This window comes from Eumetopias jubatus, unplaced genomic scaffold (assembly GCF_037043125.1).
Source record: "Eumetopias jubatus isolate StellerSeaLion01/CBP00866 unplaced genomic scaffold, mEumJub1_p1.0 scaffold_10, whole genome shotgun sequence".
Lineage (NCBI taxonomy): Eukaryota > Metazoa > Chordata > Mammalia > Carnivora > Otariidae > Eumetopias > Eumetopias jubatus.
In genome coordinates, this window is record NW_028274816.1 from 82,113,397 (window position 1) to 82,135,080 (window position 21,684).

A 21,684-nucleotide genomic window follows, 5' to 3' on the forward strand; every position below is an offset into this window, starting at 1 on the left:
GCTTCCCACTCCCCCGATGTACCCGCTTCCTGACACCCTCCAACCTTGGGGGTTCAGCTCTCCATCAACAATCTGGAGCATTGTTTATTTATTACCCCTACACAGGCTATCAGCTGAGAAGATGTTTGTTGGATGAATAAATTCCTGCTCTCCTTGAGGAGGGTGTCTGCCGTCTGGTCTGCCCAGACCCCTTCCCTAGCTGGCACTTTGGGGACCACCTTCCCCTCCCCCTTGTGCCTGTGCCTTGCGGGGGCTAAACCTCCCCTCCTCTCCTCCGGGAGCACCTGCCCTGGCCACGTGGATGTCTGACTCACCTCTGGTGAGATGTGTACAGAAAGGGACCCTCATCTTGAGAGGTCTTGCCTCTCAAGGCCAAAGCCACCCCAAGCCCATTCTGGTCGCACAGTCCCCTCACGCGTGTGAGGCCCCGTGCCCTGAGGGGCTCCCCTCTGGCTGACTTGGGGGGCAGACCTGGCCCGGACGTGGGCACGTCGGCTGAGACCTCCCCCAAGACGCCACGGCCTCCAGGGAGTCACTGCTGACGTGCACACGGACACCAAGGCACAGTAGGATTCCGGACCACTGACCACCTGTACAATAGTTCATATATTTATTCTTAAGCAAGTTATCAATAAAAAATTTAATACTAAAATGCCTTTACATAGAGTTTGCTGTTCATAAAACCTTTGTGTTTTTTTTTTGTTTGTTTGTTTGTTTTTAGTGTTTACATTGAAAAAAAAATCCAACCATCCTCTTAGTTTACACATTTACAAGAGCCGAGCTCCACCAGGTCTAACCGCGGTCAGAGGGCGGGCCGCACCGCCCACACGCATGGGTCGAGGGCTGGAGGGGAGAGAGTCAGTGTGAGGGCCAAGAGAAGGGTCTTTTCCTTCACTCAGTGCCTGGGCTTGAAAAGAGCCTTACACTCTAACTTTTGCGGCTGGGCTGTCCCCACTCAGCGCCTTGGCACCCGGCGCGTCTTCTCCACTCTGCTTGTCCAGCCGCGAGCAGGCCCTTGGGCGCCGCCTCCCGGGTGACCGCCAGGACTGAAATATTGCACTCGTGCCGAGACAAAGGGGAGAACGGGGTGGGAGAGGTAAGCTGGGGTGCAGGGGACCCCCTCCCTGCCCCTGTACTTCCCATGGAGCCAGGAGCGGGAGGTGGGGCCGGGGTGGTTTCCCGGCCGCAAAGGAAGGGCAGAGAGGGGCTGGGTTGGGGTGCCGGGCACCCGCCGACATCCCACGTTTCCCGGGGACCTGGGCTGCAGGTCTGTGGTCACACAAAAACTCGTCCTAAGGAACAGTGACTAACTTGGGGGTTTTCCTGGGGCTCCCAGGGGGTGTGGTGGCATGTGGGGACACATGGTCCTCCATGTTTCTGGGACAAGGGCCACTGGGCCATGGGGTCTGGCTCGCCCTGTCTGTCTCTCTCGCCGCAGGAGAAGTGAGGGGGTGACAAATACTCTGAGGCTCCCAGGGTGGTGCTGAGGGTCTGGGTGCAGGGGTGAACAGCCCCCCGAGGGCGTGGGTTCGGGCAGGCAGGAGGGACCCGAGCTGGCCCCACACCCCAAGCACTGGCCTGCCCGCCAGGCCACCTGCCCTGCCCGCTGGCCACAGAAAAGGCCCCGGAACCTCCACGTGAGGTGGTGGGGGCTGGTCCCTTCCCTGCTCTGAGTGGAGGCTGGGCAAACTGGCCATCACAACGGAAATCAGAAATACCTTGGCATATTCAGGAAATAAAATCAAAACATCACTTTTTCGCATCGATACTTTAAAACAATTTGTTCATATTTGTTTTGTTTTAAACCGAGGTAAGATACATATATGGCTGTCACAATCCCAGGCTGGGGGGACCGGCCGATCCTGGTTTTCATTTTAGCCTCTGGAAACCCTTCTCGCCCCGGCGACCCTCACCGTGACCTCCCCCACCCCCCTACACGTTTCCTCCTTCCTGTTTCCTCATCGGTGGATCAAAAGGGAGGAAACAGCAGTGTGACTCCATGTCACGCGGTCCCACTATCAGCGCAGGGGCCGAGGGTCCCGTCCACCCCCCGTGACCGCCCCCACCCCCAGCTGCTTCTGTTGCCACAGACGCCCCTGTCAGAACTCAGCTAAGCTGAGCAAAACAGTGCATTTTCAACGAAAACCCCCAGAACGAAACCTACACGCACACACGCACACACACACACACACGCACACACGCACGCACATGCACATACACCCTCGTCACGCGTGTGGGGAAAAAATCCTTTTCCACTATTTTTTTCCATAAAACTTCCCGCAGAAATACAATATTTACAGAGAGAAATAAATAGACAGCACACCTGATTTCTGCTTTCCCTGGTGGGAGACAGTCGGAGGTACTAGGGAAAATATGGCTTGGATTCTAATCTCTCGGGAACTGCCGATGGGGGCGCGGAGCGCGGGCCAGGCGGCAGAGGCTGCAGGACCCTCTGAAGGGGCAGCGCCCGCTCCCCGGGGAAAGGAATGCGAAGCCTGGGCCTTGCCCGCCTGGGTTTGCGTATTTGCTGACTCGATGCTTGCTCCCAGCTGTTCCCTCGGCTCGGCCGGGCTCAGCACAGGATGGGCGCTCCGTCGGCCGCCACCAGGCGCCCCGTGGCGGGGTCGTAGGTGCCTGCCAGGTAGTAGAGGTCCCGCCGGTCCTGGCTCTTCCGGCTCCGAGTCATCTGCTCGTACTGCTCTCGCCCCACCACCTGGCACTTGTGGGAGATGGTCTGCACGTCGTTCTCGTCCTCATGGCAGGACTGGTACAGCGCGTTCTGGGGGGGGGGGGTGCGGGCAGGAGCTGGGCCGGGGCCTTGACAGGGAAGCCCCAGCCAGTCTGGGACGGGCCTCTCCGTTCTGGGAGGGTCACTTGGATCTGTCTTGGAGTCGTGGACCGCCCCCCCCCCCCGCCGCCCCCGGGTCCTGACAGGGTCTGAGAATGCTCCTTTCTGCACCATCTGCAAACTCGGGTTCTCCCCACGGAAGGGCAGACAGGGTGCTGGAGGCCTTCTCTGTGTGGGGTGTGCATCGGGGGGCAGGGCGGGGCTGCTGCGGATGGGGCAGCCTCGGTGCCGGTGAAACCACCCCGCTTTCACACGGAGCCATGGGGGCGCAGCCGGCGAGGGACCCGGTGACCTGTCTCCAGGGCCTCAGCCCTCGGCTGGGAGGCCTCCAGGTGTGGGGGATGGGGAGGGGGTCTCCACGCATGGGACTACTCGTCTTGTTTTGGCTGCCGTCCCTGCTACCCTGGTGTCCTGCCCCCACCTCCCCAGGCCCCCCACCTGCCCCAGGCCCCCCACCTCCCCAGGCCCCCCATCCGTCCACGGCTCCCCACCTGCCCCAGGTCCCCTACTTCCCCCCACCACCCCCAGGCCCCCCCACCTCCCCAGGTCCCCCACCTGCCCCAGGTCCCCCCACCTCCCCAGGCCCCCCATCCATCCCAGGCTCCCCGCCTGCCCTAGGTCCCCTACTTCCCCCCACCACCCCCACGTCCCCCACCTGCCCCAGGTCCCCCACTTCCCCCCACCTGCCCCAGGCCCCCCACTTTCCCCAGGCCCCTCCGCCTACCCCAGGTCCCCCCACCCGTCCCAGGCCCCCCACCGGCCGCAGGCCCCCCCCGCCGCCGCCCACGCTACCTCAGCCCTCACCTTCCCGTCGCTCTGCCGCTTCCCCAGCTTGGTCTCCTCCGGGTGGTAGAACCACTTGACCTTCACCACCATGTTGCTGCCCCATGACTCCCACATGCTCTCAATGCGGCCGATGTAGGGCAGGTTGGGCCGCCCAGCCGACAGGAAGACGGCACAGTCCCCGATGCGCAGCGTCTCCTTGCCCCGGACGATGGCCTTGTAGAACAGCTTCCTGGCTTTCCCCTTCATGCCCCGCCTCTGCAGGGAGACAGCCAGAGGCAGAGGACAATGAGGGGGCCCGGGGGTCTCGGGGGCAGGTGGCAGCCGGGAGGTGCAGGAGAATGACAGAGAGGGCGGGACAGAGGGACGGAGGAGGGACAGACGACACCTCTCGTGTGCTAGCGTGTGGGCTGGACAGGGCGCCCCAGTGCGGGAGGGGGGCCACACCGGAATCTGCCCTGCACGCGGGGTCGCGACCTCAACAGCACCAACGACTGAGAAGGAACCTGGGAGCTGGAGGCTGGGAGGGGAAGCAGCCACGAGCCGTCCAGCGCGGTGTGGCTCCCGGGGGCAGAAAGCCACGAACAACTGCGTGTCTGTCCCAGAGCGCAGCGGGCAGCCACCCCGCAGCAACCGCCCCCACCCCCGAGCCGCCGCGGTGCTGGAAAGATGTGCCGTCACCGCACGGGAGACAAACACCCCGGGTACCCGCCCCGCGGCCCCGCCCAGGTGGAGGCCTCGGAGGGGACGCGGCGGCCGTGGCGATCTGCCTGGTCTCCTCAGGCGGGAGCTTCTGTTCTTCCCAAAGTTTCTTTCTTTTTTTTTTTTTTTTTTTAGTTGAAATGAAATAGAAAAACCTAAGGCAAGAAGAGGGAGAGGGAGCAGGCCGGCTTGCTGGCAGCAGGGGCTCCGGGCCGGGAGGCGGGCCCACCTACCTGTGTGGGGTTCCCCGACCACTTCCAGAGCTGCCGGGCGGGCAGGAAGGCTGAGATCTTTGGCCGGTTTTCCACGGAGGGGAGCCGCTGCCTCCGCGGGAGCTCTTTGGCTTTGGAGAAGCTCAGAGCCTCCTTGCGCTTGAGCTTGGACTTGCTGCCGCTGGGGCCCGTGCCTGCGCCCCCGCCGGCCCCCGCGGCCCTGGACAGGAAGCAGCGCTGGGCGTGCGCGTGGGGCCCGCCCGCCTTGGAGCGCAAGGCCTCTGGCTGGGCCAGGAGGGCGGGCACCGGGTGGGAGAGGCAGGTCTGCAGCAGCAAGGCGGGGTCCTCCTCGTCCGAGCTGTAGGAAGAGCCCTCGTCGTCCGAGGTGCAGAGACTGGAGGTGGACAAGGAGCCCGAGGACGACGAGGTGGAGGAGCCTGAGGAGGACGACGACACGGAGAGGCGGGCGAGGAAGCGGGAGGGCGCGCCGGGGGCCAGCCCGGGCCCGTCCTCCTCGTCGTCCGAGTAGGAGCTGGGGCAGTCGCTGTCGCAGGGCAGTGGGAACTCGGCCTGGCCCGCGAACTTGCGCAGCGCCAGCCCCATGGGCAGAGGGTGCACGGGCGCCCGCCCCTTCCTGTCCTTGCCCACGAGGGCCGGGTGTGCGTAGCTGGGGCTGGGCAGGGGCCGCCCCAGCTTGGGCCCGGGGTCCTTGTCGCCCAAGAGCAGCGCCTTGCAGTTCTTGTTCTTGGGGGAGGTCACGCCCTCGTGGTCCAGCTTGACCAGGAACTCGCCGCCCGCCCGCCGCCGTGCACCCTTCTCGGCCTCTGCGCGCTCGGCCTTCTTGGCCCGCAGCAGCCTGTGGGCGCCCCCGGGCAGGCCCGGCCCAGCCCCGCCGACGAAGGGGGCGTAGGCGCTGGCCAGGCTGCTGAAGGAGTCGGCGCGGAAGCCGTTGCCGAACACGGGCGCCGCCACGCTGTGCACGGGGAAGAGCGCCTCGCGGGCCCGCAGCTTCTTGGTGCTGCCGTTGAGCTGGAAGAGGTTCTGCAGCATGGCCGGCCCCTTGCCACCCGCCGCCGCCGCCACCTTCCGCTTCGTCTGAGCCACCGCCGACCAGCTCAGCAGCGGGCTGCCCCGGCGGCCCAGGAAGTGGTCGGAGGCCCCCGCGGGGGGCTTGGCAGCTGAGGTGAGGAGCTCCGCTTTGCCTGGGGGGGGAGGCCAGGTGGAGTCAGAGGTCCCACCTGCCCCGCCGCTCCCCTGCCGGACCCTGGGTCCCCCACCCCACCCCCCGAGGGGCTCCCCCACCGGTGTTCTCTGCACTCCCGTGAGTACCGGCTTTGTCTTTGCTGACGGACTTCTTCCCGGGGGTCTTCGAGGCTTCAGGGCCGTCGTGCGCCTTGGGCGACAGGCTGGGGGCGGGGGCCTCGCCGGGTGGCGGGGCCTCGAAGGAAGCTTTCTTGGTCCTCCGGCAGCTGCTGGACACCAGCAGGGCGGGCGAGGGCTCGGTGCCTGCAGAGTTGACGCGCGGCCTCAGCACTGCAGCCCAGGGAGGCCCAGCCTGCCTCCAGTCCTGGGGGGCCCCAGGGCTCCCCGCCCTCCCCACCCGGCCCCGGGGCTCACACTGGATTTTGAAGTCCGGAGGCAGCAGCCTGATGTTGGAGATGGCGATATGGCCGGTGTCGCCGTCATCAAACTCCACGACCACAGAGTCCAGGTCCTCCTCGTCGTCGCTGCAGGTACCTGGGGATGAGGCTCACCTGAGCACGGGGCCCCCGCTCCGGGTCTGTGTGGTTCTCCGCGACTGCCAGGTGGCCGGGACAGGAGGGTGACAGGACGGGCTCCTGGCACCTCACAAATGACATCGGGACAACTCTGCCCCCGATCACGTCCGACCTCGGAGCTGCCACAGCCGCCGGGGAAACGGATGGCCTCCCCCCCCGCCTCCTGCGGCTCGGCTGGAACAGCCGCCCCATCTCCGCCATCTGTCACCCCCCCGCCTGGGGCCCACACACAGGGACTCAGGGCCCTGGCCTCCCCTCCACTCACCCCCCTGCCTGGGGGGCGGTCAGAAGGATTCACCCCAGGGGGCCCCACGTCACCAGTTCATGAGCCCCAGCGCTGGGGCTCTGGGCCCCTTCCCTGCCGGGCCACGTGGACAGCCAGAGCCACCCACACTGTCCCCACCCGGTGCACCCCCTCATCTTCTCCCGGTGCCTGGGGAGCTGCCCCCATTGCCGGCTCTGTCTGCGGGGGGCCCTCCCATCTGCAGCTTTGCCCGAGGGAGCTGCAGGCGGCCTTGACGGGGAGCGGCGCTCACCTCGGACCACGTTGCCTGGATACAGACAACGGGACTTCTGGCTCCAGTAGGCGCAGACCCTCGTGCCTGGTGGGAGGTAGCGGCTGGACTGCGGCCGGACATCCAGAACCTGCGGGACCGGGAGGGACGGGAGGTGGGCTGTGAGTGGGCAGGGGGGCCCAAGGGATGTCCAGGAGCGGGGCCAGGTGCAGCCCGGCCCTCCTCCCCAGGGCGGTGGGCCGCACGGGCGCCCCTGCCCACTCACAGCCTCCTGCAGCAGCTGCTCCAGAGAGTAGATCCTCTGCCGGTTGCCTCTCTCGCCCTCAATGACAATGCTGTAGCTGGGGGCAAGGCGGAGCATGAGGGGCCTGGTGTCCCCGGCTGTCCCCCCCAATCCCGGCCTCGGCCCACACCCCCCTGCCCATCCCGGGCCTCACATGTCGGGGGGCTGCAGGGTCCTGACGCTGCCCGCGTACAGCAGACTGTCCTCCTTGGGGATGAGCACGGGCAGCCCGTCCTGCAGGTCCTCCTTGTGGATGGTGCACGAGCGCGCTGAGGGAACAGGGTGTCAGCGCCTGCCCCGCCCCCTGCCCCGCCCCCGGGCGCCCGGGGCCACGCCTCCGGGCCACTCACCCAGGGCTGCGCTCTGCTCGGCGCTCAGAGGCCCTCTGGCCGCTCCCGGCTCCTCCTCTTCTTCTTCCTCCTCCTCAAAGCTGCCGTTGTCGTCAAACGCAAAATCGTCCTCCACAGCAAAGCTCTCCAGCAGCCGACTCACGGCCCGGCCCTTGCCCTGGGGGGCCAGAGGGGTCAACTCCCTCTGGAGGTGGGGGTGGGAGAGGTCTGCGCCCTGGCCGGGCGCCCGGGGGGTGGGGACGCTACCTGCTTGCCGACAGCCTTGCTTTTCACCTTGCCCACCTTCCTGCCCTTCCCCAGGATGGCCTTGGCATTGCGTGGTGACAGGGCGATGGACAGGGCCCCGTTCTTCCGCTGTTAGGGGCGGGTGGGAAGGAACCGAGGTCAGGGTGGCACCAGCCTCCCAGCTCACAGCCAGCCCAGGGTGTGGTGCAGGCTGACCCCAAGTAGGACCCCGAGTGTGAGTCCAGGGGTGAGTCCAGGGTTGTGGTGCACGCTGACCCCGAGTGTGAGTCCAGGGGTGTGGTGCACGCTGACCTCAAGTGTGACCTGAGTGTGAGTCCAGGGGTGTGATGCACACGGACCCCGAGTGTTAGTCTGGGGGTGTGAGTCAGGCTGACCCCGAGTGTGACACGAACGTGAGTCCAGGGGTGTGGTGCACGCTGACCTCAAGTGTGACCTGAGTGTGAGTCCAGGGGTGTGATGCACGCTGACCCCGAGTGTGACACGAACGGGAGTCCAGGGGTGGGGCACGCTGACCTCAAGTGTGAGTCCAGGGTTGTGGTGCACACTGACCCCAAGTGTGAGTCCAGGAATGTGATGCACACTGACCCCGAGTGTGTGATTCAGGCTGACCCCGAGTGTGACCTGAGTGTGAGCCCAGGGGTGTGATGCACGCTGACCCCGAGTGTGAGTCCAGGGGTGTGAGTCAGGCTGACCCCGAGTGTGACACGAACGTGAGTCCAGGCGTGGGGCACGATGACCTCAAGTGTGAGTCCAGGGGTGTGATGCACGCTGACCCCGAGTGTGAGTCTAGGGGTGTGAGTCAGGCTGACCCCAAGTATGAGTCCAGGGGTGTGAGTCAGGCTGACCCTGAGTGTGAGTCCAGGGGTGTGATGCATGCTGACCCCGAGTGTGAGTCCAGGGATGGGGCACGCTGACCTCAAGTGTGAGTCCAGGGGTGTGGTGTGCACTGACCCAGGGGAGGCCATAATGAGCAGGGAGAGAGGGTGGGGTGAGGGCTCCTTTGGCATCTGGTGCCCACCCGCCGAGCCCAGGAGGGCTCCATCAGGGTGCCCAGGAGCCCGCGGCGCCCGCTGACCCTCACCCGCAGTCCCGGCTGGAGGATTGTGCTCTTGCGTGTGGCTCTTTTGAGACGCTCGCTGGCCAGCTTGCTGCCCTCCTCACGGCAGGTGAAGGACCGGGCGGGGCTGAAGAGGGTGTCCCTGCTGGGGGTGGCCCCCGGGTCTGCCCGCAGGCTGCCTTTGGCCTTGCCCTTGGCTTTCTTTTTGCCTGGTGCGCCCGGGGGCCTGCGCCCTGGGGCCCGCTCCAGCTTGGTGCCCACCTTGGCCTTCACCGTGCGCCTCTTGACCTTGACCTCGCTCTCTGGGCTGGACAGGCGGCAGGCCCCTGTGGGGGGAAGGCGGCTGTCACAGGGGTCCCTGATGCTGCGACCCCCACCAGCAGGCTGACCCCTGGCCCGCCCTTGCCTCCGGGTTACCTAGCAAGCCCTGCCTCTCCTTCTTCTTCTTGGCCTTCTGGTTGGCCTCCATCTTGACCACGGAAGAGGGTGAGGGCCCCAGCACGGCCACGCTGGCCCCCGTGTGTAGCACCAGCCCGGGCTCCTTGGGGGGTGCCTCTGAACCCAAGAACCTCTCGCAGTTCTCACTGTCATAGCCACTGCCTGGGGGAGGCAGAGGGTCCAGATGACTCGGCGCTGGAGCAGCACCACGCCGGGGTGGGGCTGGGGGAGCCGATCGTCTGTGCGCACGTGGCTACGTTGGGGGGCCGTGGGGGGGGCCCGTCACTGTCGCCCTTGGGGCTACTTTAGGGGTCAGGCACCTGGGCCAGGCGTCCAGGATGGGGAGGGGAGGGGCCCCTCTCTGACCTTCCTCTTCTTGCCTGTTTTCCTTTCTTGTGCCCTGGGCAGCGGGGCGTCCGCCTTTGGGCCTGGGGATCCCCCTCCCCAGGACAGCCCCTTCCCCTTACTGCCCTCCTGCTTCCTGCTTCCTCTTCCCCTCCCTTTGTTCTTTCTCAGGCGAGAACTTGGTGCGGGTGGGCAAGGCCTGGCGGGGAGGAAGCATCTATTTTCCCAGGCGCCTGTTTCTGGACGTAAGGGTTTGCTGGGGGCCTGATAACCCTCCAGGTCAGGCCGGCCGTACACTGCAGGAAAGCAGCCTACAGCGGGCAGAAGGGCCATTTTTAGCCCCCCTTCCAGGATGCGTCCAGGGTCTTCTTTCCCCGTGGCCCTGCAGAGAGCCACTGGGCTCAGCCGTGGGGCAGGGGCTCCTTCCCCAGCGGCTGCAGTGGGTCTGGTGCCCTCCAGGAGCCCTGACCTGGCTCTGATGGCCCTCTCAGCCCGTCAGCCCTCTCCCCCAGACCCCGAGGGACTGCGGCTGAGGTTCTGGCTGGGGCGCTCACACCAACCACTTGCCTGCCTCCTGTGCCGTGGCCACCGCTGCCTGGCCCGGGAACTTGGGGGTCTCCCTGCTGGCGCCACCGTCCTCCGACTGTGCGTGCCGGGCTGCCCCTGGCACCTTGGTGCCCTTGGCTCGGGACAGCTTCTTCCGGATGCGTCCCCCCGGAGCAGGCTCCTTCCGCCTGAAGGGGCTGAGGCCAGCAGGCAGCCCCTTGCTCTTGACCTTCGGTTTCAGCTGGGCCACCTTGTGGGCCACGGCGGACGCCAGCTCGCCCTGCCCACTGCTCTTCTTGCACCGAACCTTGTCCTGCGAACGAGCAGGCAGGAGCGGCAGTCATCAGGGCCCCCACCCCGAGCCACGGCCCTGCCGCCCTCAGCCTGCCCTCTGCCAACATCGGCTCACAGTGGCACCTCCTCGGGTCCTGTCCTCCGAAGGGGCCAAGGGGGCGCCTGGCCCTGGGACACGGGGCTTGCCCACTGGAGCCCAGCCTGTGGCCCATCCCATCCCCCAGTCCTCAGCACCCCCAGACTGCCCACCTGACTCAGGCTCGGGGGGGGAGACCACAGGCCCAGGGGTCTGCTCTGGGAGGGATGGGCAAAGTGGCAAGACGTTCAGCCCTGCCTCTCACCTGTCCCTCCCAGAACCCTGGAATGCGGGGTGGTGGGGAGGAGGTGCCCCCTGCACCCAGAAGGAATGGGCTGTGGCAGTGTGAGAAAGCCCGCCCCCAGGGAGGCTGCCCACTACGCAAGGGGGTGCACCTGGCACCATGGACAGCACGGGCCCTCACTGCTGGAGTCTTTCTGGAACCCACAGTAGCATGTGTTCTTTTTCTTTTTGCTGGAGCACGCTGAGGCAGGGGGCGCAGCACCAGCCCCAGCCACACCTGGAGGTTTGGGGGCCAGCCTCTGCTGTGAGCTACCTGGAGCTCCCCGGGCCTCGGTTTCCTCATCTGAGCAGGGGGATCCCAGCTGGGGGTTGGCACGGGGCAGGCGTGTGGCCTGCTGCAGTCTGCCCGACACCCTGCACCCCCGAGCCCCCGAGCCTGGGGCGAGGCTGCTGCAGTGCTCACCACAGAGGCTGGCTGCAGGCCCACATAGACGCCGGACTCCAGCCGGTTCCGCTTCTTCGGGGGCTCATCCCCGCCCCGCAGCTCAGCACACAGCAGGCTCAGGCTGGACCGCACCGCCCTGGGGGCATGGGGTGCAGGTGGGCAGGGGCCAGATGCAAGCATACCTCAGCACCCTGGCCCCATTCCCCGCCATGGGCCCTGTGGTGGCAGCCAAGAGACCCCGCCCCCTGAGCCCCTGCAGGCTCTGCTTCTTCCTGGACAAGGCTGTCTTCCTGTGCCAGGCCCCTCACAGCACATGCATGGCTGCTGGGTGGCCCGGGGCGGCCAAGCCAGTGCTGAGCCCCCCCACCCCCCTCCCCGCCCGGCACCTGCTTCCCAGACAGGGCCTCTGCTTGCTAACTGGGGAGGGGCAGCCCGAAGCTCAGGAGCCAGGGCTCTGTGGCCAGCTGGACCACTATGTGACCAAGCTGTGGCCTCAGTCTTCACACCTGGAATATGGGTACAGTAACTACTGTGGCTCCCTGCAAAGCTGGGGTGGGGCCACACGGGTCCCAGGCCTGGCCCTTGGTGAGTGCCAAGGCCAGCTGCCCCAGAGTTAGGAACAGAGAGGTGCTAGAGAGGCTCCTGAGGGCCAGGTCCCCTCCCTCTTGCTCTGCCACTGCCAGGAAGAGGACAGGGTCCAGTGGCCAGAGGAACTCATGTCCAGGCTCAGCCTCCCAGCCTCCAGGGACCCCAACTGCTGGGCTTACACCCTGTCCTTAATTCCAGGTCTGGAGGGAGGGGACCCTGCACTCCACGGCCCAGGTCCCAGACAGTCCGGAAAGCTGCTGACACCAAGTCTCAGCATCCCTGTGCCTCATAGGTGTGGGGCCAAGAGCTTGGATGCCTGTGGGGCTGGGCCTGTCACCCGCCCCGCCCCCCACTCACATGGTGTTCACGAAAACGAGTCACAGATGGAGGCTGAGGGCCCCGGCTTTGGGGCAGCCCAGCGAGGCGGCCAGGCGGGAAGCTGGCTATGCAGGCACGACGCCCTCCCTCCACTCTCAGCCTGACCTTCTGCTTCCTGCCCAGTCCCCAAGGCCGGGCAAGGCCCCACAGTGGGGTGGAGAGAGGGCGGAAGCCCAAGATTCAGGCAGGAGCCCCAGTCCTTGGGAAGGGAGGGTCCTGGACTCCGTGCCCTCTTTGTCCTGACGCTGCTACCCTCTAACCAGGGCCCGGCTTCGTGGGCCAGCCGAGAAAGTGGCTGCGTGCAAGTAGCAGGATGGGGCTTCCAGGCTGGGGGCGCTTGGGGCCATGTGGGCCCCAGGGAAGCAGGGGGTGGCCTCGCCAGGACTCCCTGACAGGGCCACTGGCCAGGCCCTGGCCCCAGTGGGCTCCGCCAGGGCCAGTGGCCCCGACGGCCTTGGCTGGTTTGCAAAGGGAAACCCTGGGGGTCCCCTGCTGGGTGGCACCCGGGCAGGGGGCAGGAGGGCTTGGGGAGGTCCCCACCCAGGTGGCCGCGTCTGACCACCGCCCACAGGCGGGGCGGGCTCCCCCTCCCTGTAACCTTGTCTGCATTTGCTAATGTTTTGTGACATAAAGCCCTGAGATTAATTTTTTGCCTCTGTCTTAATTGAAGAAACCATTTAGTGCCGATTTAACTATTATTACCAAATCATCAGGATTGATGCAGTGCGCACACGCGCTCGCCAATCACGTTTGCAGGAGCTCGTTGGATTTATGCAAATAGGTCTGCCGGGAGAGGCAATTTGTAGCCGAGAAGGACAATTATGCCTGGGCCGGGAGCGTGCCAACGAGTGCGCCGGGCGGGTAATGGATAATAACACGGCGCCGGCAGCGTGACCGACCAAGTCAGACAGTGCGGATCGAGAGGCTGTTCTGAGGGGGCGAGGCCACGGCCAGGGGTGTGGACCTGGTGTGGCCACGCTCCAGGCCTGCCGTGGCTTCCGAGAGGAAACTGTGAGCATCGGGAAGGGGACGTCTGCAGGAGGCTCTGTCCCCTGGACGCTCATCATGCCTGGAGTTCTGGGAGGGAAGTGCTGGGTCTTTGGGGCAGTTGTGAAGGGGGCGCCGGGGGGGCGAGGGGCGCAGAGAGGGGTGTCGAGGGCACCCCAGCCCCACCCCGGCCCGAGGCGTCCTGTGGCGGCCCGCACACCCAGGACTTACTTGACTTTCTTGCTGTCGCCCCTGGGGAGCTGGCCCCCAGGACGCAGAGTGGGCAGCAGGCTGGAGTACTTGCGCTTCCTCGGCCGGCCAGGCCCTCGCCGTGCGGGGCTGCGCGAGCTCTCCTCTCTCCTGGAGGCCGCAGGGGGGTACTGTCAGAGGCTGGCGCCCACCCTGACTCCCTGACGGGGGTCCAGCAGAGGGCACGGGCTCCTGGAGGGCTGTGGGGGCAGGGCAGCCCCTCCCAAGGCCCGGCCTGGGGAGCTTGGCCCTCAGGCGAGGGCTGGTTTCTCTGGGCCAGCACCTCATCCTCCCACGGTGTCTGGAGGCCATCCCAGACCCCAGCCCCAGCCCAGTGTGGCACCCACGGGCGGCTCCCTGACCTTGAGGCAGTGGCCCTGGGCTGTACCCCCTGCCCTGGCGCCTGGGCCACAGGTGGCTCCCTGGCCCTTGCGGCAGCACGGCCCGCCCCGCCGTCGGCCCGGGCCGTACTCGTGGTCATGCCTGCGCTGCAGGCGCACCAGCTCCCGCTGCTTCTCCTTATAGCGCCGCTGCAGGTCCGCCAGCCGCACGCGCATCTCCACCTCCTGCGTGTCCAGCCGGTCGATGGCGGCCTTCAGGGGGCAGACCTGGGGGGCAGGGGCACAGGAGCCCGTGAGCCTGGCTCGGGCCCCACGGTGGGGGCGGCCGGGGGGGTGCTCGGAGGTCCCCTGGGGTTATAGCCCTGGGGGGTGACCAGGGCCCCCCACTCACAGGCTTGGTCTTGGGGGTCCAGGTGTCCTTGCGCTGCAGGATCTGCATGCGGGGTGTCAGCGTGGGAGCCCTGCAGGGGTCGGCAGCTGGGGGCTGGGCGGTGGCGGAGGGGCTGTCCAGGCCGGCGGCCTCCACCAGGGACCAGGCTGAGGCCAGCGTGGCCAGGCGCCGCAGGTCGAAAGCCAGCACGTCCTCTCCCTCTGCAGGGGACACGAGGGTCGGTGTGTGCAGATGCTGGGCACACCCTGCCCCTCGGAAAGGCTCTTGATGTCAGCCTGCCTCTCAGTATGGCCCAGACCCTCCAGGCTGCCCAGCTCCCCAAAACACAAGGACCAAGCACCAGGGTGAGGTGGCTGGGAACGGTGAGATGGGCGCGGGGGCAGGCACACAGCACCCTGCCTCAGCTCCAGGGACGTGGCTGGGGACATCTCTCTTGGCTACTGTGGGCCAGGCCAGTTGGAATGGCACAGACCTACAGGGAGAGCCTAAACAATTTAGGTGCTAAAGGACGTGGCTTATTATGCTTCACACAGAAAGTGCCCATGTGTTTGTGCCCCATGAAAAGTGGGGTGAGTCGAATGGCTCAGTGCAGGGTCAGAGCTGAGCCAGAGGAGGGCAGCATCCATCCAGGGGAGAGGCCTGGAGCCGAGACTCAGGACAGGGCAGGGTGGTGGCAGAGACAGGGAGTCAGGCCAGCAGGGGCAGGCTGATCCCAGGAGGACCGGCCAGGAGGAGCCCCGTGCAGCCAGACGGGATGCCTGGGACGGCAGCGGTCAGTGGGCAGTGGTGATTTTCAGAACATCCCGCTCTGCCCTCCGAGAGGGCTGGGGAGCAGCAATACCCCAGTTGCAATGAGCACCCCTAACACCCTGAACTTGGCTTCTAATGCCATCCTCCCAGGACAGGAACCGGGCTCCTCGGAGAAACGGCTGGTTCCAGGGGCAGGGGAGGAGTGTAGTGAGCCAGGAGGTGTCCAACAGGGACGGGGACACGTCGGTGCCCACAGGGGCCAGCTGAGGGCGCCCAATCTGACACATTTCCACCATCAAAGTAAACCGTGAAGAGTGGCCAATGACAGCCAGTGAAAGAGAGCAAGACCCCACGAGTCACACAGACACCAACAGATAAATGCGGGGGAGGATGCACGTAGGGCAGGGACATCACCCTGCTTCACGCACCCCTTGTGAGATACTTATTACGTGCACAGGGAAGTGCCTGGCCACGGCCACGGCCACAGCCACGGCGCCGCAGGGAGAGCGAGCCTCAGCAACGGGACAGATCAGCAAGGCAGGTGCCAGGAGCGTAAACCTCTGGACACCAGGTCGAGCGACGGCCGGGCCGCGGGAGCAAGTGGGAGGCTGAGGGCGCCCCCCCACCCCCAGCAGCCAGGGCAGGGCTATCCCGAAGCCCTGTTTCAGCTAGAAGTTCCACACGGTGTCCCATCTGCCGGGGTCACTGTGGTGGCCAAGCAGCTCCTCCGCGCCGCCCCCCCCACCCCTCAGACTAGGCGTGCTGAGACGCGTCCCACGGCTGAGCCTGGGGGAGGGTGGTGGGCGCGGGGAGATGGGCTGGGGAGGGCTCTTCTCGGCTTCCAGCAACACACCGCGTGCTTCTCTAGTCCCAGGGGCTGTGGAGAGAGACGGGAACAGCCCCAGCCCATGCCTCGGGGGTGTCTCCAACTCCGGGCCCTGGAAAGGCCCGGGCCAGGCTATCCAGAGCAGCCACAGCTCTGTGGACACAGATGAGGGTGGAGGCTCAGGCTTCCCGCCACAGTCCTTCAGACAGGTGGGAGCTGTCAGACAGGGCAGGGGTGAGGGTCAGCCAGCAGGGGTGGGGGGCGTGGAGGTCAGCAGACCCGTTCAAAGTGGGGTCTAGGGGCAGGGTGGGATCTTGGCTCCGCCCATTGCCTGGTTTCAGGCCACTCAGGAAGAAGGCGGCAGCCACACTCCAGGAGGGACAGGGCCTGGACTTCCCAAAATTCCAGGGTGGATGGGAGGCTCAGGTGGCTCCTCCAAGGGTGGGAATGTTCTGGGTGCCTCAGGGCTGGGCCCCTGCGTGCAGACCTCACCATCCAAGGCCAGACAGACACAGGGTCTGACTACCAATCCCCTTTCCTGCCCCCAGGCTCTGCCTGGGGCCCAAGTCCCTGCATCTGGTCTAGAGGTCTGGGGGCCAGAGAGCCTACCCGCCGGGTTCCCTCGACCTGAGCCCAGGTGGGGGCAGGCCAAGTGTCCTGCAGCTGAGGCCTGCTGGGTGGGGCTAGTGAGGGTGACCATGAGCCAATGGCTTGGGTTTTGAGCCCCTGCCCCACCACAGCCCAGCTGCCAACCTGGCTACCTCCTTACCCCCACTTTCCAGGGGGCTCCTGGGGCCTTTCACCAAACACCATGCCTGGCCTAGGGGAGTTCAGGGGGTCCCTTCTGGGGAAGAGGGGGCAGGAGGCTCTGCTGTCCCTCTTGGTCCCTGCTTCCTGGGACATACTTCTTCCATTTTCAACCTCTGTGAATCTTCCTGCTCATCTGAGAACACAGCTGATCTCCTAATACGTTTCAGGCAAGGTAGTCACTGAGCTCATAGGGAACAGCTCTGGATCCGAGAGTGTGCAGACAAGCCAATTAACTGGGACAGAGGGGTGGGTGGGGACCTGGGGGCTCCAGGAGGGGAGGCTGAGGGTCTGGGGTCTCCAGGAGGGGAGGGTGGGGATCTGGGGACTCCAGGAGGAGAGGGTGAGGGTCTGGGAGCAGCAGGAGGGGAGGGTGGAGGCCTGGGGGCTCTAGGAGGGGAGGGTGGGGGTCTGGGGGCTCCAGGAGGGGAAGGTGGGGGTCTGGGGTCTCCAGGAGGGGAGGGTGGGGGTCTGGGGGCTCCAGGAGGGGAAGGCGGGGGTCTGGGGTCTCCAGGAGGGGAGGGTGGGGGCCTGGGGGCTCCAGGCGGGGAGGGTGGGGGCCTGGGGGCTCCAAGAGTGGAGGTGGGGGCCTGGGGGCTCCAGGCGGGGAGGGTGGGGGCCTGGGGGCTCCAGGAGGGGAGGCTGGAGTGGAGACCTGGCCACGGCATCTCCCTTGGTCCACACACCATGGCGCCTGGCCTGGGCCGCAGCTGCAGCGCCCACACGGGGACACACGTGGTCTACATGGAGCGTTCCTTCAGTGAATGGGCACCGGTCCAGCAGGCATTCTCATGCACAGACTGGGTGGCCACACACGGCGCCCGGCATCCGCTCGTCACACTCTGTGCCAGCCACGCTCACGTGGTGGCTCCAGGCGGCCCTGGCCCTGACCAGGGTGGGGGGCCTCACCCTGCAGCCCCCAGCCCTAAGTGAGGCCCTCCTCCGGGTCCAGCGGAGAGCCCACGTGGAGGGGTTCCCCAGCACGCTGCCCTCGGCACAGCGCCAGGCCCATCTAGGAGGACGGGAGAGTGACACAGAGGCTCTGGGGAAAGAAGCTCCGCGAGGACACTTGCTTCACCTCCAAACAGCACACGGGGTGCCGGAGGCGGGCAGCGGAGGGCTTCACGCACCGGGAAAACAAGTGGGCAAGCCGAGAGAACTTTGTTGGGTTCTTTCTATAAGTATCATGAGCACAGTGCCTGGCTGGGGGTGCTCCCCCCGGGCGGGGGTCTCCTCGGGGGCCGCTCTAGGGTTATTGCTTGGGCAGGGAGGAGGGTCTTCTGGCCTGTGTGGGGTCCCCACAGGCCCTGGTCCAGGGCTCACCGTGGGCTAGCGCCAGACCCCATGCCTGAGCCCGGGGGCTCTTCTGGGTGCTGGGAGCCCAGGAGCAATTCCACCGGCAGGTCAGCCCCGGGGCAGGAAGGACCGGCACCCCAGCCCCCAGCCCTGGTGAAACTGCAGGGGACATGTGGGTTTGAGGTCCGAGGACTGTCCGATTGGCCTCAGGCCACCTCCCCTGGGCCTAGGTGGGAGCAGGTCAGGGCTGGGTGCCTACAGAGGGGAGCCCAACCTTTCCCCGTTTGCCACCTCGCCCCTGACGGCCTTGACATCCTTGAAGGACACCTGTGAGTCCCCACAGGGCCCTGTGAGCATCGCGACAACGCTGCCCTAGAGGCCACCCCTCTGAAGCCGAGGGCCCTGCCCCCAGCCAACAGGGCCACGGACAGGGCCGGGGCGGGGGGGGAGGCAGCTGCGGGGGCCCCACTGTGGGACAGCCGAGCCGAAGCCCACAGTCTGGCCAGCTGCCCTGGGGCCCCAGAGGGCTCACGGAGGGTGGGGCGGTGCTCACCTTGCAAGGCCGGCTCCCTCCTCTGCTGCTGGATCTCCAGGTCAGCCAGCTCGCTGAGCAGGGCAATTCCATGAATCCCTGAGCTACAGGGTGAAGGGGCTGTGCATGGGGGCCCCGGGGCAGCGGCAAGCTGCGGGTCCAGCGGGCTGATGCCTGGCAGGTCCCCCAGGTCGATGGTGGCTGCCACCAGGGCATCCAGGCCCAGGAGCGCCCTGGGCAGGTGGCTGTTCTTGAAAGTTGACCCCTGGCCCTCTTCCTCCTCCAGCTTGTCCTCCTGATACTCAGCCCCCTCCTCCGGCCTTGCTTCCCTGGGGGCCTGCTGCTTGCCTGGTCTGGCCTCATCGAGGGCATCTGGGCCTCTCTGCTGCTGCAGGGCCTGGGGGCCCGCCCCTGATGAGCGCCCTGGCCCTGCTTCCCCACCCCCCTCCGCCGTGGCCCCCTCCTCTGCAGCCCCTCCCTGAGTAGAATGAGCCTGGCCAGTGGCCTCGGGGCCCCCTCCCTCGAGGAGGGCCCCACATCGCAGTTCTCGAAGCCCCTCCAGTGGGCTGGGGTCTGCTGCCTTCCCCAGGGGTCCCCGCTCGGCAGGGTGGGGGGTGGCAGCAAGGTCCTGGGTGGCCTCCCTGGCCCCTGAGGGCAACCCCGGCTCCTGTGGGCTCTGGGGGCTTCGCGGGGGCAGCTCCCCGGGCGGGAACGTCCTCGCTGGCTCAGGCTGGACCCTGGGGGCTGCAGTTTGCATAGTTTTGGGGTCCGAGAGGTCAGGAGGGTGCACGCTGGGGGACAGGGAGAAGGCGGGGCTGGCCGCCCGGCAGGTGTATCCAGGAGGCAGGTCTGTGAAAGAACAGGTGTCGTCAGGAGGGGCAACGGGGGTATGGGGGACCCTGCTCTGGACGGGGACAGGGTGGCCTTAGATCCCTGACTCACACCTAGGAGGAAGGGTCCCCCGCCAGGCCTCTGCCTCTGCCTTCGAAGCAGGTGAGACAGGAACGGGGGACACGCCACACGGAGGGGGACTGAGACCCAGATTCAGGGCCGGGAACCGGTCCCACAGGCCAGGCGCTCTGTCACTGGTGGCCCCCATTGCCGGCCAACAGAGCTCAACCCTTGTCCTGCCTCGTCTGCCAGGGACTGGGGAGGAGGCGGTGGGGACCCTGAGTGCTTCCCCCATGGAGGGACAGTGGACAGAGAAGGAAAGACCACAAGCCAAGTAACAGAGCCCTGGGCCCTACCAGGGGGCCTGGGTATGTGAGGGCACCCCTGCAGGTGCCCAACGAGGGCAGCCCCCGCAGTTCAGCTCTGCACGCCCAGAAGTGGGAAAAGGCCTCTGCGTGGAAGGGGCGGGCCATGGCCAGCCCAGCACTGCCCACTCTCACCTGGTTCCAACGTGCTAAGATCGGCTCCGGACCGCCGGCCCTCCCCACTCTTGTCCTCGGAGCTGGGCAGCTTGGAGCCAGGCCCGGGGCTGCCCGAGGGGCAGACGGATAAAGTGCACGGGGCGCTGGGACGTGGTGGTGTGGTGGGGCAGCTGGTGGGGGGCTTTGGGGTAGGCGAGTGGCAGCAAGGTGACAGCTTGACAGGGCCTACGGTGGCCGGTGAGGGGGTGCCCTTGGCTGTGGGGGTTAAGGCAACTGGCTTGTGGGTGGACTTCAGGGTCTTCTCCTGGGCAGGCTCCTCCAGCTCCAGGTGATGGTCCTCGGGCTTCCGCTGTCAGGGCGAGGGAGAGGCTCAGGGCACCATCCCACGGGGGGGTTCCAGGGGCCAGGCCAGGCTGGAGCAGAGGGAGGGAAGGAGCGCAGCACTGGGTCCCCGCGGGGTGAGGCCTGGGGCAGGTACCTGGACGGGGGCCGCCCGTGGTTGCTGCTTCTGCTGCAAGGCATAGAGCTCTTGCTGCCGTAGGAGCTGGGACCGGGAGTACACAGGTAGCTGGCCTGGGTGCTGCACGTGGGGGGCGGGGCCCCGGCCCCCATACATGGGGGGCCACAGGGAGGCCTGGTCCATGACGTCAGCTGTGGGCAGGGCCAGAGGAGCCATGAGACCCGGCGAGGACGGGATGCGGGCTGTGCCCCAGCCCCCTGAGCCCCCCTCACCAACAGCTCATCTACCTCTCGCCTGCTCCCTGCTGCCCCATCCCCTCCATGGGCTGCTCCCTTCCTCGGACCCACTTCCGACACCCCCACGTATAAGCAGCCTGCCCAAGAGGCTCTTACCGAGCGCGTGGGGGGCGGTGTGGGGTGCGGGCTCAGAGGGCAGGATGACGAGCTGGGCAGGGCTGTCCTGGGAGAGGGGGAACACAGAGGGCACAGAGCCGGGCACGGAGGTGGGGAAGCCTGGGGGCAGGTTCTGGTGCAGGGCGGGGTGCCCAAGGCCTGGGGACACAAGTAAGGCAGTAAGGCAGAGTGGAGCGGGGAGCCCAGGCCGGCCGGGCCCCGCCCTCTGGGGCCTCCCGCACCGGGCCGAGGGCCGCTCAGCCCCAGGCCAGCCCTGCCCGTCAAGCCCGCTGGCTGCCCCCCTGCCTGCCCTCGGAGCACTGACCGTAGGAATGTCCCCCCATCCACAGGGAGGGGCTGCGGGTGCGGGGCAGCCAGGGCGGGTGGGCAGGGTGCGGGTGGGAGGCCGGGTCCCCGCCCAGCTGACTGCTCGGCAGGGAGGAACCGCTGCCGATCACAAGATGAGGGGCCAGGTCTCCGGGGCAGCCACCTGCCGGGTGGATCCGGGAGAACTCCAGGCGGTCCTTGTCCCTAAGGGTCACCGGGGGTAGTGGGGGCTCAGCACAGCCGCCGGCCACCCACCCAGCTCTTCCACCCCATCCTGTCGACATCAACCTTGGAGGGGCACGGGGACACCCCAGGATCAGGTGGGCCTCAGGATCGGGGCGTCCATCCCGGCCGTGGCCCTGACAGTGGCGGGAAAGTGAGCAGAGCTCCCCCCACCCCCGACACAGGCAGCAACCCATGCAAAGCCCGGGGGCGGGGGGAGTGTGTCGCCCGGCCCACGTCAGGCCACTCTATCCCAGAGCCGTGGCCTGGCTCCCGCCCCAGTGGCCGAAGCCCTGTTCTTACTGCAGCAGCAGCTCCCGGCCGGCGAGGCCCAGGCGGTCCTCAGACAGCCGTGCCCTTTCCTCCTCGGCCTCCAGGTCCAGTGCGTGGCTGGCGCGGGGCGCGCCACCTGCTGCATGGGTAGGAGACGGCAGAAAGGTCAAGGGTCGGGGTGGCTGGGGAGCCAGCGGCTAAAGCAAGCAGGGACCCCGCTCCGAGCCAAGAGGCCCGTCAAACCAAAGGAGGGCCTCCTGCCTTGTGGGCCCCAGGGGTCCTGCCAAAGGCAGGTGTGGGGAGCTGGTGGCCTCGAGGGATGGGGGCGGGC

General features: G+C 66.8%; 1 protein-coding gene across 1 annotated transcript in view; it reads right to left on the reverse strand.

Annotated features, from left to right (window-relative positions):
* Positions 1–632: 632 nt before the first annotated feature.
* Positions 633–21,684, reverse strand: part of BAHCC1 (BAH domain and coiled-coil containing 1) — a 59,773-nt gene continuing 38,721 nt past the window's right edge. The window contains exons 5-27 of the mRNA XM_088028104.1: positions 21,384–21,492; positions 20,857–21,062; positions 20,532–20,690; positions 20,158–20,330; positions 19,698–20,028; positions 18,328–19,155; positions 14,096–14,295; positions 13,835–13,971; positions 13,346–13,474; positions 11,180–11,297; positions 10,121–10,416; positions 9,192–9,370; positions 8,799–9,100; positions 7,718–7,825; positions 7,472–7,628; positions 7,276–7,390; positions 7,104–7,179; positions 6,860–6,968; positions 6,163–6,282; positions 5,875–6,051; positions 4,567–5,747; positions 3,653–3,889; positions 633–2,779 (exon numbers count right to left, since the gene is read on the reverse strand). Of these exons, the coding sequence (XP_087884230.1) occupies positions 2,573–2,779; positions 3,653–3,889; positions 4,567–5,747; positions 5,875–6,051; positions 6,163–6,282; positions 6,860–6,968; positions 7,104–7,179; positions 7,276–7,390; positions 7,472–7,628; positions 7,718–7,825; positions 8,799–9,100; positions 9,192–9,370; positions 10,121–10,416; positions 11,180–11,297; positions 13,346–13,474; positions 13,835–13,971; positions 14,096–14,295; positions 18,328–19,155; positions 19,698–20,028; positions 20,158–20,330; positions 20,532–20,690; positions 20,857–21,062; positions 21,384–21,492 (5,654 nt within the window). The 3' untranslated portion in view covers positions 633–2,572. The remainder of the gene's footprint in view (positions 2,780–3,652; positions 3,890–4,566; positions 5,748–5,874; positions 6,052–6,162; positions 6,283–6,859; positions 6,969–7,103; positions 7,180–7,275; positions 7,391–7,471; positions 7,629–7,717; positions 7,826–8,798; positions 9,101–9,191; positions 9,371–10,120; positions 10,417–11,179; positions 11,298–13,345; positions 13,475–13,834; positions 13,972–14,095; positions 14,296–18,327; positions 19,156–19,697; positions 20,029–20,157; positions 20,331–20,531; positions 20,691–20,856; positions 21,063–21,383; positions 21,493–21,684) is intronic.